The sequence below is a fragment of the Biomphalaria glabrata genome, chromosome 12 (genome assembly GCF_947242115.1).
Source record: "Biomphalaria glabrata chromosome 12, xgBioGlab47.1, whole genome shotgun sequence".
NCBI classification, from domain to species: domain Eukaryota; kingdom Metazoa; phylum Mollusca; class Gastropoda; family Planorbidae; genus Biomphalaria; species Biomphalaria glabrata.
Genome location: NC_074722.1, coordinates 21,773,061 through 21,789,479, shown reverse-complemented (window position 1 = coordinate 21,789,479; position 16,419 = coordinate 21,773,061). Strand labels below are relative to the sequence as shown.

The 16,419-nt window shown below is 36.0% G+C and overlaps 1 protein-coding gene across 1 annotated transcript in view; it reads left to right on the top strand.

The window, feature by feature from the left end:
- The first annotated feature begins 11,074 nt into the window (after positions 1-11,074).
- The window catches only part of LOC106077410 (T-complex protein 1 subunit zeta-like), a 28,104-nt gene continuing 22,759 nt past the window's right edge, over positions 11,075-16,419 (top strand). The window contains exon 1 of the mRNA XM_056006016.1: positions 11,075-11,347. Within this exon, the coding sequence (XP_055861991.1) occupies positions 11,211-11,347 (137 nt within the window). The 5' untranslated portion in view covers positions 11,075-11,210. The remainder of the gene's footprint in view (positions 11,348-16,419) is intronic.

Below are 16,419 nucleotides of genomic sequence, written 5' to 3'. Positions count from 1 at the left end.
AAAGCCTTAGAAAAATCTAGTAAGATAGCATCTATTTGTTCACTATAATATTATCTAAACCTTTTGAAAAATCATCAATTAGTCCTATTTGTTGTGTTTCACATGATCTATATTTCCTAAAGCCATGTTGGTATGGTGTGAGGACATTATGTTTGTCTAAGTGGTTTATGATGTTGCTACATATTATGTGTTCTAGGATTTTACATGTGATGCTGGTAAGTGATACTGGTCTGTAGTTTCCTGGTCAGATTTTTCTCCTTTTTTAAATAGGGGGGTGACATTAGCTTTGTAAAGAGTAGGCTCCACGATTTTAATGAAAGACCAACACATAAGAAAATATATGGTAGATTTTCATCAGTAGTGTGTTGTTCCATAGGATTCCCTTCTTCAATATAAAGTGTTTTAGAATTAACGGGAAAACGCCGGTGAAAAAAATATGAATCACACTCTTCAAACTGTACACTAGAGGAAGTAACCGTATTCTGCTAGCTAGATCTAGCTCCCTTGTCGTACTCGTTGGTCACAGTAACAAATGACCGTTTACTGATCACGTTTCCTTCATTGGCATTGTATAGTCGCATGTTATACGGGGTATCTAATATAGATCGACAAGAATCCATGGTTTTACAAACGTTATCTTTAGCCTAATAATGTTACAACATTTTGATGCCCAAAAAATCTACTTAGCCTATATTAGGATTGAATGTAAATTTTAATGTTTTTCAATATTCTATATGAAAGAGAACTAGCTCTAGAAATATGCTCCTCTGTTAACCAAGCATCGGTTTGATTTCATTCTATTCTTATCATCATCATATTTTTTTTTTGTTGTTGTTCTTGTAAGGAAAAAAAAAGGATTTAAGTTATCGGCGTCATGAATTAACAATTATTTTCGTTGCTGTCGTGAGCTAGTCGTGTCCTTGCCATCTTGTGTGTGCAACACAGCTAGGGCATCATTGTTGCGCCATTTTGGGTCGTTTTTTTTTTTTTTTTTTATCAACGCGAAAGGGTATTAAGTTATTGACATTTGATATTGTGCGTTAATGAATTTTAATAGGAGAGCGGATGAAACAAAAAGTGGACTCTTAATTTAGAAACTACCAGGAAAAGTAGAAGATTGCTTTTGTGCAACATGAAAATGAGCCAACATGTTTGTGGCTGTTTTGTACAGAAAATAACGTTAAACAGCATTATGAAATCAAACTTAGGAACAACTTCAGCGGCATTCTTGGTTTGAGTGCGAAGAAAACATCCCATTAGTAGAGATAGAGATTCTAAGATTGACGAGAATCTTTACCAAGAAGAAAATAGGTCGATGGTAAGAGCAAGCAGCACTAGCGGATCCAGAACTTTTTAGTCGATTTTTGTACAAACCCTAATCCTAAAGCGGTGTCATGTGTCCTTTTCTTTCGTCCGACAGACATATATAGATCTAGTCTTTCACCAGGGGCGGACTGGCTATATGGGCAAACGGGCAAATGCCCGGTGGGCCGGTACCAAATGGGCCGGTCTGGTCGCGACCAAAGAAAAAAAAATTCAATGCAGACAACTTAAAAAAAAAAGTTACAGCAGCAAGCCACAAAGGCCCGAACATGCTTTCTTGTTCTTTTTTTTTTTTAATTCTTATTACAATTAATTTTGTTTGAAATTCAACAAGAATATATTTAAAAAAACAACTGTACACTGTACGAATTATCTTTTGCAAAACGTTAAACCGTACTTTCTGCTATGCACGAGCGGCATGGACTGCTTTGATGTCTTCGAGGTTGTGTTTGGCCTACTCGTTTTGCTGGTCGGCATGGGCCTTTGATGACACTCCCATTTTGTTTGCTCCTTCCCTCCCCCGTCCTTTAATGGTTCCAATGAAATTTAACCAAAAAGAGGGATGAGAGAGGTTAGATTAGAAAACATTGATCTAACGCAGAAAAAAAAATTAGCTCTTAAACAATACTTAATAGAAATTAACTTTAACACATACACACAGCCGCGAAATTGGAAGCCGTACAACTTAAACACAGCTCAATATGGGTATAAAGTTCTACTATCTGCGATTTGAAAAGAAAAAGTAAGTTTCTTTTTGTTTACTACACTTAGGATTACAAAAATATTATTTAATTAAAAAAATAAATCTAGATCTAAATCAATTTTTATACTATTATAATTAATGGCAAACTTATGCTTAATAATAATAATAAGGCTAGTCTTCGAGTCCGAAGATTAGTGAGGAATGCTGTATTTCAAGTGGCTGTGCAGCCCCAGCTGAGACCAACATATTTTGTCACATCCAGGGCAAACATAACCATTGTCCGCAGGTGGTCGATTTAGATTTCATTTTCGCCGTCTGCGTTTGTCCTCGGCAGCAGACTTTCTTTTGGTCTCAAATGTGTATCCCGCGGCCTTCGTGAGTAACCTCCAGCTGTCTCGTTCTGAGGCCGCATGCAACCAGGTGCTCTCTTCTATGTCAGCCAAGGAAAGTTGACGCCTAAGCTGGTCTTTGAAGCCCCTCTGTTACGTCGACCACCTTTTAGCTCACCAAAAAAGACTGCCTTTGGCATTCGTTCGTCTCCAATACGGGATACGTGCTCTACCCATCGTAATTGTCGGAACTAAAGAAGTCCCTCTATACTGTCCATACCGGCGTTCGCAAGGACATCGCTGTTTGTATTGCGGTCTTGCCACCGTATGTCCATGATGGAGCGCAAGCATCTTTGGTGGAAGCGCTCAAGAAGTCTTATGTGTTTCCTGTTTAGTGTCTATGTCTCGGAGCCATACAGAGGGGTTGAGAGAACCACCGCCTGGTAGACACTGATTTTTGTAGGCAGGCGGAGCGATCTGTTCCGCCAAACTCTCGCCTGAAGGCGTCCAAAAGCGCTACTGGCCCTGGCCGGACGGTTATCAACTTCCCTTGAAAGTGAGGCGTCATTTGACACTATACTACCTAGATATGTGAAGTGGTCTACCACATTAAGGGGCTGTCCGTTTACGGTGATCCTTTGGGACTAAGTATGTTTCATTGGGTGACTTCTGGAACATGACTTCTGTTTTCCAGAGGTTTATAGATAGACCGAAAGAGGCGACAGCGTATGCAAATTCATTTACCGCGTTCTGGAGGTCATGCTCATCGTGAGCTAGCAGGGAGCAATCATCGGCATAGAGAAGCTCCGTTATGACCATCTCCTTTGTTTTTGTATGGGATAGTAGACGTCGAAGATCTGGCCTCTTTGTACCACTTGAAGCTGCATGAGAATGGATAGGAACGTAGATGGGCATCCAAGCCTAGCTAAAATCCTCCGCAAACCATCGCGACTGACCGTGTCAAAAGCCTTGGTGAGGTCCACAAAGGCAGCGTATAGGTTTAAGTTCTGCTTTTATATTTTTCTTGTAATTGTCGCAGAACAAATATCAGATAAGACCTCGTCTACTAAAGAGTGGGTTAGTCGGTCGAGCAACTTAGTATGAAGTCATTAATTATGAAAATTATTACAATAATCACAATAATTTATATAGCGCTGTCACATCCGATATTTAATGAAAGGAGATTTATATTTTAAATAATGGGTCATGGTATATTCATATATAAATCGCGTTTTTTGAGAATGTACTAGGAGTAAGCAAGAGCTTTTCACATTAAGTAAGTGCCTCTCTAACCGTTCTGCTTTCTCTTATCTTTTAATGGAATGGGTTGCCTGAGTCAGCCAGCACAACCAATGATTTAGAATATTTTAAGTCACAAATCAACATAGGCCTACATGACTAGATTGACACATGAAATGCGTAAGACGTATCAATCTTATTTTTTTAAGAAACGTCTGTAATCTATAAGTAATACCAAAAAGCTTCAAACTCTTTAGGCTGCTATTGTATTGTTTATAGTTTTCAGACTACATACATGTATAAATAGAATACATTATGTAATCCTACGAATGCATACATCCAGTTTTCGATGCGTTATCAAACTTTATATATTTTGTAAAGAATTAGGCTTACACCTATAATATAACACATGGACGTAGCCGGGAAGGGAGGGTCTTTAAACCATCATTTGCCTCAGACCTCTTTGTCTGAAAGGGAAACTTTACTTACTGCCCCAGTGCAGCCAACTTAATTAAGCAAACTACAGTCACCAAATTTCATGAGCGTAGACAAAAGGGGTTTTGTGGTTTCCCTTCCCTCTCCAATACAAAAACTAAAGCTTTTTACCATTTTCTACCAGTCGCTGGACTCCTTTGAATAGCAGATTTGGTTATTTCTTTTTTTTTATTTTTTTAGCGGAAGAATAGCAGGCTATATATACCTCAGAATATGCATTTTTAAAGCTTAAAATAACGGAAATAATGTTTGGTTCCGGAGCTTCGCCCCGTACCCCACTGTGGGGAGCTCACAGCGCTCCCCCGGACTCCCTAGCTGCCCTTTGGCGGTGTGTACTTTCTTTCCACTAATTATAGGAAGAGCGTATTCTAGAGTAGAAAAAACTTTGAAAGAATGAAAGATCAGAATGTAATGAAGATTAATTACATTTACACACACACTAATATAATAGTACAAGGGAAAGAGGGAAAAAAGGAGGACTACGGCAAAGACTGAGAAGAAGAGGGTTTCGCCCACCACTTCCTACGATTATTCTAGCTAACGTCCGCTCAATGAGAAATAAAGTGGATGAGATATGTGCCCATATACGCTACGACCACGTATTTAGGGAAAGTTGTCTATTGGCTTTTACTGAGACATGGTTAGAGGAGGATGACAGAACGGCCGAGTCTAAGAAGAAGAAAGGTGGGGGGCTTTGTGTGTACATCAACCTCAAATACTGTACCAACTACACGGTTAAAAAAAGAATGTGCTGTCCGGATCTAGAACTACTGGCGCTCTCATTGAGACCTTTTTATTTGCCACGAGACTTTGGTGTTATTTACATAGTCCTGTTTTATGTTCCGCCTACAGCCAAAACGGAAGTTGCAGCTGCAATCATCCCTGACGTAGTGCATGAGTCTCAGACAAGGTCACCGGACGCACCAGTAGTTATACTGGGTGATTTTAATAAATGTACCTTGAAGGTTGACCTACCCACCTTCTATCAACACATTCCATGTCCGACAAGAGAAAACAGAACTCTGGACTTATGTTATTGTAACATCAAAGGAGCATTCACATCTCGTGAAAAGCCACCACTAGGATCATCGGACCACAAAACACTACAACTGCTGCCTACTTACCGTACAAAACTTAAAGAAGGAAAAATCATTCAAAAAAACGTACAAGAATGGACGCAAGACAATATTCTCAAACTACAGGGATGTCTAGACTGCACTGACTGGAATTTGTTCAAAGAGACCACTTCAAATCTGGAAGAATGGGTCGACGCAGTGACAAATTACATCAAATTCTGTGAAAACATGTGTGTCATCACTAAGAGCATCAAGATATACCCCAACAATAAACCATGGGTCACTGCAAAAATCAAACGGGAAATAATCAAAAAGAAAAAAGCATTTATGAGTGGCGATGGACAGACAAGGAAAATTGCTCAACGAAATCTCAACGTCGTTCTTGAGGAAGGGAGGAGAAACTACCGCACCAAGCTGGAAGACTCAATTAATACAAGTGACATGAGACAGGCGTGGGGCATCATGAACAAAATGGCAGGAGCACAAGTCAAAATTAAAAATAATCTGGCTACAAGAGACGAAAAAACATTGGCCAACGAGTTAAATGATTTCTATTGTCGCTTCGACACGAAATATTTTAATTATCTAAGACTCAAAGCCCTTGAGGATGTCAATGTTAACAACTGCTTAGAATTAGCGATTACTAAAGAGCAAGTTTGTAACATTTTCAAAAACGTCAACCCAATGAAAGCTGATGGAATAAAAGGGCGAATCTTAAAAGAATGTGCTGAACAACTAGCTGAACCTTTCCAAGATATTTTTTCTACTTCATTACTAAACCATGAGATACCACCTGTGTGGAAGTCATCTATAATTGTACCTGTGCCAAAGGTTTCCAAACCGAAGGAAATGAATGACTATAGACCTGTTTCACTTACTTCCATTGTGTCTAAATGTTTAGAAAAATTGGTTAAAATGTTTCTTCTGAATGATCTTTGCAATAAGTTAGACCCTTTACAATTTGCTTACCAAAAGGGTAAAGGTGTAGACGATGCCATCCTAAATATTTTAAACTGTGTCTACAAACATCTGGACTTACCTAACACTTATGTAAGATTGTTCTTTATTGATTTCTCATCAGCTTTTAACACTATACAACTTCATTTACTCATTGAAAAGATGAAAGCGTTGCAGATTAGTCCATACATAATACTATGGGCTAATGAATTTTTGACCCAGAGAGCTCAGAGGGTTAGGGTAAACAATGTTATATCTAATGAACGCATAGTTAACACAGGGGCGCCCCAGGGGGCTGTGACATCGCCTTTGTGGTTCATTTTGTACACCAATGATTTTCAATCCGATAGTTCTTGTTGCTCCTTCACAAAATTCGCTGATGATGCGGCTCTTCTTGCCCTGCTCTCAGAGAGCTCAGACGTAAATGAGTATTTCAAAGAATTAGAACACATTGAAGAATACAGTAAAGATAATTTTTTATTATTAAATGTAAAAAAAAACAAATAAATGATATTGTTTCTGTAGCTTGAGAGACTATTGAAATTGTGCAAACCTTTAAATACCTTGGTACTATCCTAGACAATAAACTAAATTTTACTGCAAATACTGATTATATCAGCAAAAAAGGACAGCAAAGATTACGACTACTAAGAAAACTGTCCTCGTTTAATGTTAGCGACAAGGCCTTGGCTATGTTTTATCACGCTCACATCTGCAATGTTTTCAGTTTCAATATCACTGCCTGGTATGGCAATCTGAGCATTAAAAATAGGAATAAACTTAATAGAATCCTCAATGCTGCTGGCAAAATCATTGGCAAAAAACAAACCCCATTTGGGCAGTTGTTTGAGACAAACATCTATAAAAAAAGCTAACAAGATCCTTGAAATAAAGAATCACCCTTTTGTGTCAGGATTTTGTGATTTTACCATCACAAAAGAGATATAAGACACCGATAGCAAAGACAAACAGACACAAACACTCTTTTGTTCCCCTGGCAATCAAATCATTAAATAAGAACAATCTGGTACAAACTTTGTCACATGTAAATTATGAGTGAGTCTGGTGTGAATGTACACTTTGGTTTCTTATAGTTATAATGTTTTTTTGTTTGGTAATGCACAAATTGTAAGACAAATTTCCTTACGGATAATAAAGATTATTATTATTATTATTATGTTAGAAATGAACGAGTAGTCATTCTCTGGCACTGCCAGGGTCGAGTTTCGCTAAAGAGAAACAAAATTCATCGTAGTCCCTTTAACAGTTTCCACTGAGGAATTTTCTGGTGATGTGGCAGGTCTGCAGCAGTACCGCCCTCTGACAGGCAACGAAGATGTTCCTAGGAATGTTAAGGGCCTTGAAGGTGTCTGTGAGGTCAGTTGTTATTATCCCCTCGGTTGATATAACAATGGGGTATATTGTTATTTTGGACAATTTCCATAGACGCTTAATCTCCAAGCCAAGGTTCCCATATTTTCTTTGTTTTTCTATCTCAGTTTTTCTCAAATTATGAGACAGTGGTACGGCGATATCGATAATGGTAGCGGTTTTTTCTTTTTTATCGATGAACAGCAGATCCGGGCGATTGAAATCTACCGTTTTGTCGGTCAGAATAGGCCTATCCCAGTACAGCAGATGTTCAGTAGACTCGAGAACCTCTTGTGAAGAGTATTTATAATAAGGGAGAGTTTTCGTTACCGATCAATTTGTACGTCAAAGCCAAGTGTTGGTGTATTAACTTTGCAACTTGGTTATGGCGACCTAGGTAGGCTGATTCTGATAGGGCTGGACATCCTGCCATAATGTGTTCAATCGACTCGCCCACATTTCCACATTTTCGGCATTTGTCGACAACATTGAGTTTCAGGATATGCTTCTCGTAATTTTTTGTCCTGATTACTCTGTCCTGTATTACTGTAACAAAGCCTTTCAGGGTAGAGATGACCTGCTTTGAGCCATGTTAAGGAAGCAGCCTTGTCGATGTTGTCCCCATGTAATGAAGCCGAAAATTTTCCGTGGAGTGTTTTTTCTTCCCATTGGCGAATCTCATGCCCTGCGTCGTCCAAACCGATATTGACATCAGCATTGTGTAGGTTCAGAGGGGTTGCATCGGAGTCGTATTTCCGTAGGAAGGAAACTAATTTGTTGCTGGAGGCGAGTAGTTTTGATCGTATTTTTAAAACTTGCATCTTACACAATTTGAAGATGTTCTGCAATCCACGACCCCCATCCTTCCTGGGCAGGTATAACCTTATGGTGGAGAACTTGGGGTGTAGGCATCGAAACTTGGTTAGTAATTTTCTAGTGAGTCTGTCAATGTCATGTAGGTCGGTGTCAGTCCATTTGATCACACCGAACGTGTAAAGGAGCACAGGGACGGCCCAGCTGTTTATTGCAGTGATGAGATTACTGCCAGACAGTTTAGTGTTGAGGATTTTATTAACTCTTTGCCTATATTTGCCAAGAAAGTCCTCTTTTAATTTCTTATGGTTTATCTTGGCATTCTGGTTTATTCCAAGATATTTATAAATAGAGGCGGAGTTCAATTCCTCGATGCCTTCAAATTCAATGTTGGTGTTCGTTGCCTTGCCCTTTTTAATGCTTATGATGCCACACTTATCCAGGCCAAAAGACATACAGATATCGTCACTAAAGCATTTTACCGTTTTGATTAAGGTGTGTAATTTTTGCTCGGTTTCTGCATATAGTTTTAGATCATCCATGTATAATAAGTGGGACACACATTTTGTACATTTAGTGTCAACCCTAAAACCGTTTGTAGAGTCTTGGAGTAATGTAGATAGAGGATTAATCGCTAGGCAGAACCAGAGTGGAGATAGTGAGTCACCCTGGTATATACCTCTTCTTATGTGCACAGAACCTAGTTTATCACGATTAAGGTGCAGATTTATCTTCCAATTATTCATACAGACTTTCAATAGTTGTTTTATTCTTGGGTTGATTCTATGAATGTCCAGGGTTTTTAAAAGCCAATCATGCGGAACTGAATCGAAAGCTTTTTTGTAGTCGATGTAACACATGTGTAAATTTCTCTTTCTTCTATTAGCTTGATGCAATATAATATCATCTATAGTTAGCTGTACTTTACAGCCCATCGACTCTTCAATGCAACCTTGTTGTTCATCTGCTAGTAGCTTATGGGCAGAACAAAATTTATACATTTTACTTTTTAAAAGTGAAGTTAATAGTTTATACACCACTGACAGACAAGTGATAGGGCGATAGTTTGATGGTTGGTTCGGATCCCCTTTTTTGGGGAGGAGAGATGTTCTCCCTTCAGTGAGTTCTAACAGCATTGAAGACGGTTCTGATATTAGCTCGTTAAAACTTGATGTTAGTGGTGCATGTACGGCTGTAAGTTTTTTCAGCCAAAAGTTGTGTATATTGTCCGGTCCAGGAGCAGTCCAGTTGTGGGTTTTTGAAATAGCTGCGGAGACTTCCTCAGCTGTGAAATCCTCATCAGGCATTTCTGGTATTAGGTTGTTTTTAGTTTGGATTTCCTCGATCCAGTCAGCCTGCACATTGTAATGTAGCGGGTCGGACCAAAGCGCCGCCCAGTAGTCGGTAAAGGAGCCGTGTTTAGTGCTATCAATGGTTTGAATTTTGTCAGCACCATTATCAGCTAGTTTACGGAAGAACTGTTTTCTCGTGTGCTGAAATAAAGCGTTGTGCTCCTTTCTTTTGGTGGTTTCGTTGTAGCGCTTTAACAGCTCCCTTTAGCTTAGCTTTCTGTCTCAGAGTATCTTTCAAACATAAGAGTCGTTCGTGGCTATCACAGTCCGTCAATTTGATTCCAGTTGTTCTTAGTATTGTCTTCATTTTGTTAAGTATTTTCGCGGAATGGTTGTTTCCCAGATATTGTCCAATTGTATCCATTTGGCTCCTCAGTTGATTAATATTGTCTTCAAGGCGCCTTTTCCATTATTATTATTATTATATATATATATATATATATATATATATATATATATATATATATATATATATAAATTGCGAAGTGGGGTAAAAATCCCCCCCCCAACCGAAAATATATGACATGCCATTTGTGGGCCGGTTTATATGGTAATGCCCGGGCCGATTTTGATGCCCAGTCCGCCCATGTCTTTCACTCATGTTGTTTGTTGCAATATTATATTGGATGTGGCAAAATGTGTAGGTCACATCTGGGGCTGTGTAGCCAAGGGATGTAGGCCTACTGCTTTCCTCATTAATAATCTAACTCGAAGACAAGAATTATTATTATATTTATCCATTTATCGAATTCAAACCATCATATCTTTTGGTTTAAATTGAAACGAAAAAAAAACACAAAACAAACAAAAATAAACACACACATAAACAAACGTTTAAATAGAAGTTCACATGCTTTGACAAGCCTTTTTGTGTAGTGCTCCTTTCAGCGTGCAGATGCCTAAATTCTAGGCCTATATATCTTTATAGTAACCCTATGATTGATCCCTCCCTCTCCATTGCACACACACACTTAGATTTTGGTCTGCGTGGCCAGATGAAAAACAGCAACCTTTCTCTTTCGATTCAAGCAAATCTTTTAATCTTATTACATGATCGTTATTCGTTACAAACCTAATTAACTCACTCAGTCTGTCTTGATTGACAAATTTTGTAGATCTATACTTTATTTCTCCCACTTCCCATTCTCGGATCAAGTTATAACTTTGCATTATTATTTTTTTTTGTCCCTAACAAAACATGAATCAATAAAAAAATTAATCAATTATTTAATTTTTGGTAAATACATTTTGTTTAATATAGAAAAGGGAATAAATCTTACAGTTACAGTATCTAGAGCTATACATGTAATGTGCAGCTCTTTCCCTTATATACACTTTTTAAATAATATCTTGCGCTTGTTTTATCATTTAAAAATAGAAAAAACTGGCCAATATTCCAGAACATTTTATTTCTTAAAGTTAACTTCCGTTTATCAGGCATTTGCATGTGCTTGACAACTGAGTTTTGTAAGACGGATTGTGTCCATTCTAAGAGTAGATTAGACTCTATTCTATAGATCTAGATCTTATATTATATATTTAAAATTTAAGAATGGCTGCCATCAAATCTCTAAATCCTAAAGCTGAGGTAGCTAGGTCTGCACAGGCTCTAGCAGTTAACATATCGGCTGCAAAAGGACTTCAGGATGTTTTACGTACAAATCTAGGACCCAAGGGAACCATGAAAATGTGTGTACAAATTAAAGGGAAACTCCGATAGTTTTGACAATTTTTGGTATAATATGAATTATGATTAAATATGTGTTTTGATTTACAGATAATGAATATAATATATATTATTAATTATTTTTTTTTGCAATAATAACTTAGACTTAGTAATTGATGTTTTTCTCAATGTAATTTTCCTGCGCATCCAAAACAGTCACCAGACATTCACCGGGTTTCTGCACACTAGCCGCTACTAATTTAATATATTGACTTATTCAAATTTTGTATAACAGGAGACCATACAGCAAAGTTAACATTCTCGTAAAATAATATATATAAAATATATATTTTTGTCTTATGCAGTGAGTGAGTTAGATCTAGGATTTGTAAGTAAAGAAAAAATGCTTACATTAAAAGTAGATTTACAAATTACATGCTTGACTAACCATGGCAGTCTGTATTTTCTCGCCATACCACTCAACACACAACAAGCACTATCACTTGGTTGTCTTGTCATGACTGACTACATGTAGTCTCATCTAGCCTTACACTGACCAGTTTGTTCGAATCAGTCAGACACATGATCTATTTACTTCTTGGGAAAAGGAGAGGCTTAGATGAAAATGTTACTTTTTTTCTCGAGTTGGTTATCCTAAGGCTTTTAGATCTACCTATACATGTATTTATAACTGTACCAGCTCTGGAATAGGCCGTCACTAAGCCCAAGAGCCAGTAAGAATGAAGCGATACGATTGGTTAAATCTAGTTTCCTTTCAGTATTGTTGATGCCTGATGGAAGTGACGTATGGCTAACCTAAAAACATAATCTCAAAGCACCCCGTTTTTTTGGAGATGTCAAGAATTTACTGTCTAATTTATGAAATATAAATGTTTCTAAGCATTTAAATAAAAAATGGTAAACGCAGAATTCAAATCTGTCAATAACTCAAATTTGAAAAATTATCGGAGTTTCCCTTTAAATATAGATTAGATGATGTCTAGAATTTAAACTAGCTGTCATCTAGATATATAAATCTAATTTTATATATATGTATATCTGTAATTTGCATTACATTATTTTGAAAAATAACAAAAATATAATTTAAATATTTTGTCTTCTTTGAGTTATATTCCTTTGATGTTTATTTTTAACATTATAATGGTGTTCGATTCTTTACAAATGCGAGATTGCTTACATCATTCGAACACTCCCTATTTAAACCTTAATTTTCATGTTTGGGTTGCAAAGGACAGATTAAACAAATAGTTGCAAATATTTCTCAACCTAATATAGGTATAGGTTTTGTTGAGCTGAAGCATCATTGGCATTAAAAAATACCCTTTACCCGTGACCTACTTCACTCTTCACAAGAGGTAAAAGAAAGTGACGTTTTTATATCAATTTGATGCTTCTTTGAATATAAGTATAAAAATTATCCTCTGGTGAAAATGAAACTAAATTTATCTAAACTATAAAGAAATGGATGATGCATAATTGGAATTGACTAGTTTCTTCAAAATCATCGAAATAGAGGAGAATTTTTAAAAATACAGTGGGGTGTTCGAAAAGTACCTTAACATGAACTCATGAAGGTGTCCGGTTTGGCATCAGTTACTATAGGTTTTGTTGAGCTGAAGCATCATTGGCATTAAAAAATACCCTTAACCCGTGACTCACTTCACTCTTGACAAGAGGTAAAGAAAAGCGATGTTTTTATACCAATATTACATTTTTATTACCAATGTCGATGCGCTTTGAATATAAGTAAAAAAAAATTATCCTTGGGTGAAAATGAAACTAAATATATCTTCTAAACTATAAAGAAATGGACAATGCATAATTATATATAATAGGAATGGACTAGTTACATCATAATCATCCAAATAAAGGAGAGTTTTTTAAAAAATACAGTGGGGTGTTCGAGAAGTACCTTAAAGGGTAACTCCGATGGTTTTGACAATTTTTGATATAATATGTGTTTTGATTTATAGATAATGAATATATTATTCTTTTTTTTTTATTTGCAAGAATAACTTAGTAATTGATGTTTTTGTGACATAATTTTTCTGCGCATCCAAAACAGTCAGATTTTCACTGAATTTCTGTGTGACGTCACGACGGTGCACTCAAATCCTATTGATACTCATTGATAGGGAGGCGAAAAAGAAATTATCTTTGATAAAAAAAATTTTTCGTTATTACATCATTAAAATACTTTAAAAGAAATTTCTAATGGTGTATAAATTATGACTGTATGTTTGACCGTAAGAAAATTATGATTTTTGTGTGCTGTTTCGACCTAACATTGGTTGACATGGAAAAAGTGATGAGAGAGCTTGACGCTGGCTCAGCCGGCGAGACACACCCCCAAGGTCAAAAGTTAAAAAGTTGGAATTGAGTTTCGTAGACGATAGATCTACTTATTAAATAAGAAATTTAATAGTAGATCTAGTATTCGTAGTAAATTTCTAGCTCACAAATCTGATTTCATTTATATTTATGAACTTCAGTTGTTTAAAATGTCTCAGTAGTATCATTAATTGAATTCTTTGGCCTGGAAATCCAATGTATTGTTGGTACTGCACCTGGTATTAACTTCAATTTTTTTTTTTAAATCCCATTTCCACAGCAATGAAGTTGCTGAAACAGCTTCTCTCAAAATGGTTTGAGCATAAACAGGAATTAGCTAATGCCTTTGTAAAATATTTGCTCTTCAGGCGAATAAATTTTCCCCATTTTCCCTTTAAAACTTCATCTCTTGGAAACAAATGAAAAGAGACACTAATTTCTGTGTCAGCATACTTGCTGATTTTATCTTTGTGATTGGAACTACTGCAACAAGCTGAAGAACAATATTTAATTTTCTTCAAGTAGAAATAGAGGTTTATAAACAATGACCGATTATAAATCAACGTGGAGACTAGATCTAGCTGTGAAGCGTAACAATAAATGCGATCCGATAGGTCTAGATCTAGACTAGAGAGTTTATCGGTTATATAGGTCTAGATGTATATTTAGCCAGCACCCTCGTGACGTCACGTTTTTAAAAACTAAAAACATCTCGCAGAACCCCGTTTTTTTTGGGGGCGTGGAGAATTTTCTGTCTAATTTATTAAATATAAAATTTTCCGAGCATTTAAATAAAAAATGATATAATGTTTACTATTACAACTTTTTACGCAGAATTTAAATATGTCAATAACTAAAATTTGAAAAACTATCGGAGTTTCCCTTTAACATGAAGGTGTTCGATTGATGTCAGTTACTATATGAGTGTTTCTCCAGTACTGGTATCAAGAAGTGTCACATTAGGCCAAAAATTAAAGTGGAAGTTTGGGTTTCATTTTAATTGTATTCACTTCTTGTACCATACTTTAAGAATTTATCAATAGAAAATGAATTGGAATACATACATTTCCTCAGCATTGCTGGCAAAAGGGAGTACCCACTTTTGCATTTCAGGTGCATCACTGGGACAGCATTGATGATTAAAGTACAACTAACTGTTAATTTGTTTGCTTTTTTAGCATAATTTGAATGTTTCTATTGTATTAAGCAGCTAGATATAGACATTGAAGTTTTGAGCAATTATTCTTTTTTTTTTTTTCGCTCAGTTTAAAAAATGGGACACTGTAGCACCTGTAACACTACTGGGAAAAGTTTTTTAAATAAGATTTTTTATAAGGAAATAGAATTTATGCTATACTAGCATTATAGCTAAATATATAGCTGTTATTTTCTGCAATATCTCAACAATAATTTAAGCATTTATTATAACATGATTATTATTTCACAAGATGTTGAAATATATAGTTTTTTTTTTGTTAATACATGCTGAAATACAACTTTTTTAAAGTCTGTAAATACATTAACATTTAATCTTTTATTAGCGATTCACAAAATAGGTTTCTATAACCAAAAATGAATGTACTAGGCCTTTGTGTGTGTGTGTTCAACAATCCTTTAAAAATATATTAGACATAACTGCCTCAACCTTGACCTAATCATAGACTAAAAGGTGCAACTTTCTGACTTTCAATGCACCAAGAACAAGATTTAAAACTAGATTTACATATAAATTGAAATATAGAGTAGATTTAATCTACACGAGACCTATATATCTAGATCAAGACTTGTTTAGTTTCCCGTGAATCACCACAAACAATGATAAAACAATAAGGTTTACATTAACTTAGATTAAAAAATACTATTCTATGTATTCTAGATCAAACTTGAGAATAATAAGCTTACTTCTTAATATAATTCAAAACTTTGATGAGAAAACTACTTATCTATATATCTAGGTCTCTTTGAGATTTTCTGGTATAATTGAACATAGTGTTTCAGGTGCTACAATTGATAAAAGTTTAAAATTCCAAGTTTAGTGGGACACCATGTGATGCATTTTTTATGGCGACATCTAAGTAATACCAAAGTAAATATAAAATAAAAAGATATCTATGGATAATGCAATAACATTATATTGTTAACCTATTTCAACAAAAATGTCTGTTCAATAATCCTTGCTTTTAGTAGAATATTACTTCAATCTAAGCCAGGTGCTCCATGTTACATCAAAAGATCATACAAGATGCCATTTTGTGCACTATTTCACACATTTCCTACAATTTTAAAATTCCACTATGCACCTTTCAAGCTCAAAATATCACAATTTATACATAAACTATTTCTAAGTGCAATGAAAAGGAAATTGTGACATTTTAATAAGTTTTTGAGTTATAGACTTTTTAATGAACCAATACCTATTTGTCACCAGTACTGGAGAAACACTCATATATTTCATTTGATGTGACCAATAAATCTCCAAACTGGCCAACAACTTTGACAAGGAAAAAAATGTCGAAAACTTTTACGCATCAGAAAACTGACCCTACCCTCTTCACATCAGTCTTAATTTTAACTATGTGTAGTGATACACATAGTGATTCAAAAGTCCCAGAGGACTGGCAAAAGGGAGTGATTGTAAAGCTTCCAAAAAAGGGCAACTTGGCAGACTGCAACAACTGGAGGGGCATTACTCTCCTCTCTGTCCCAGGCAAAGTTTTCAGCACTGTTTTGTTGAGACAGCTTC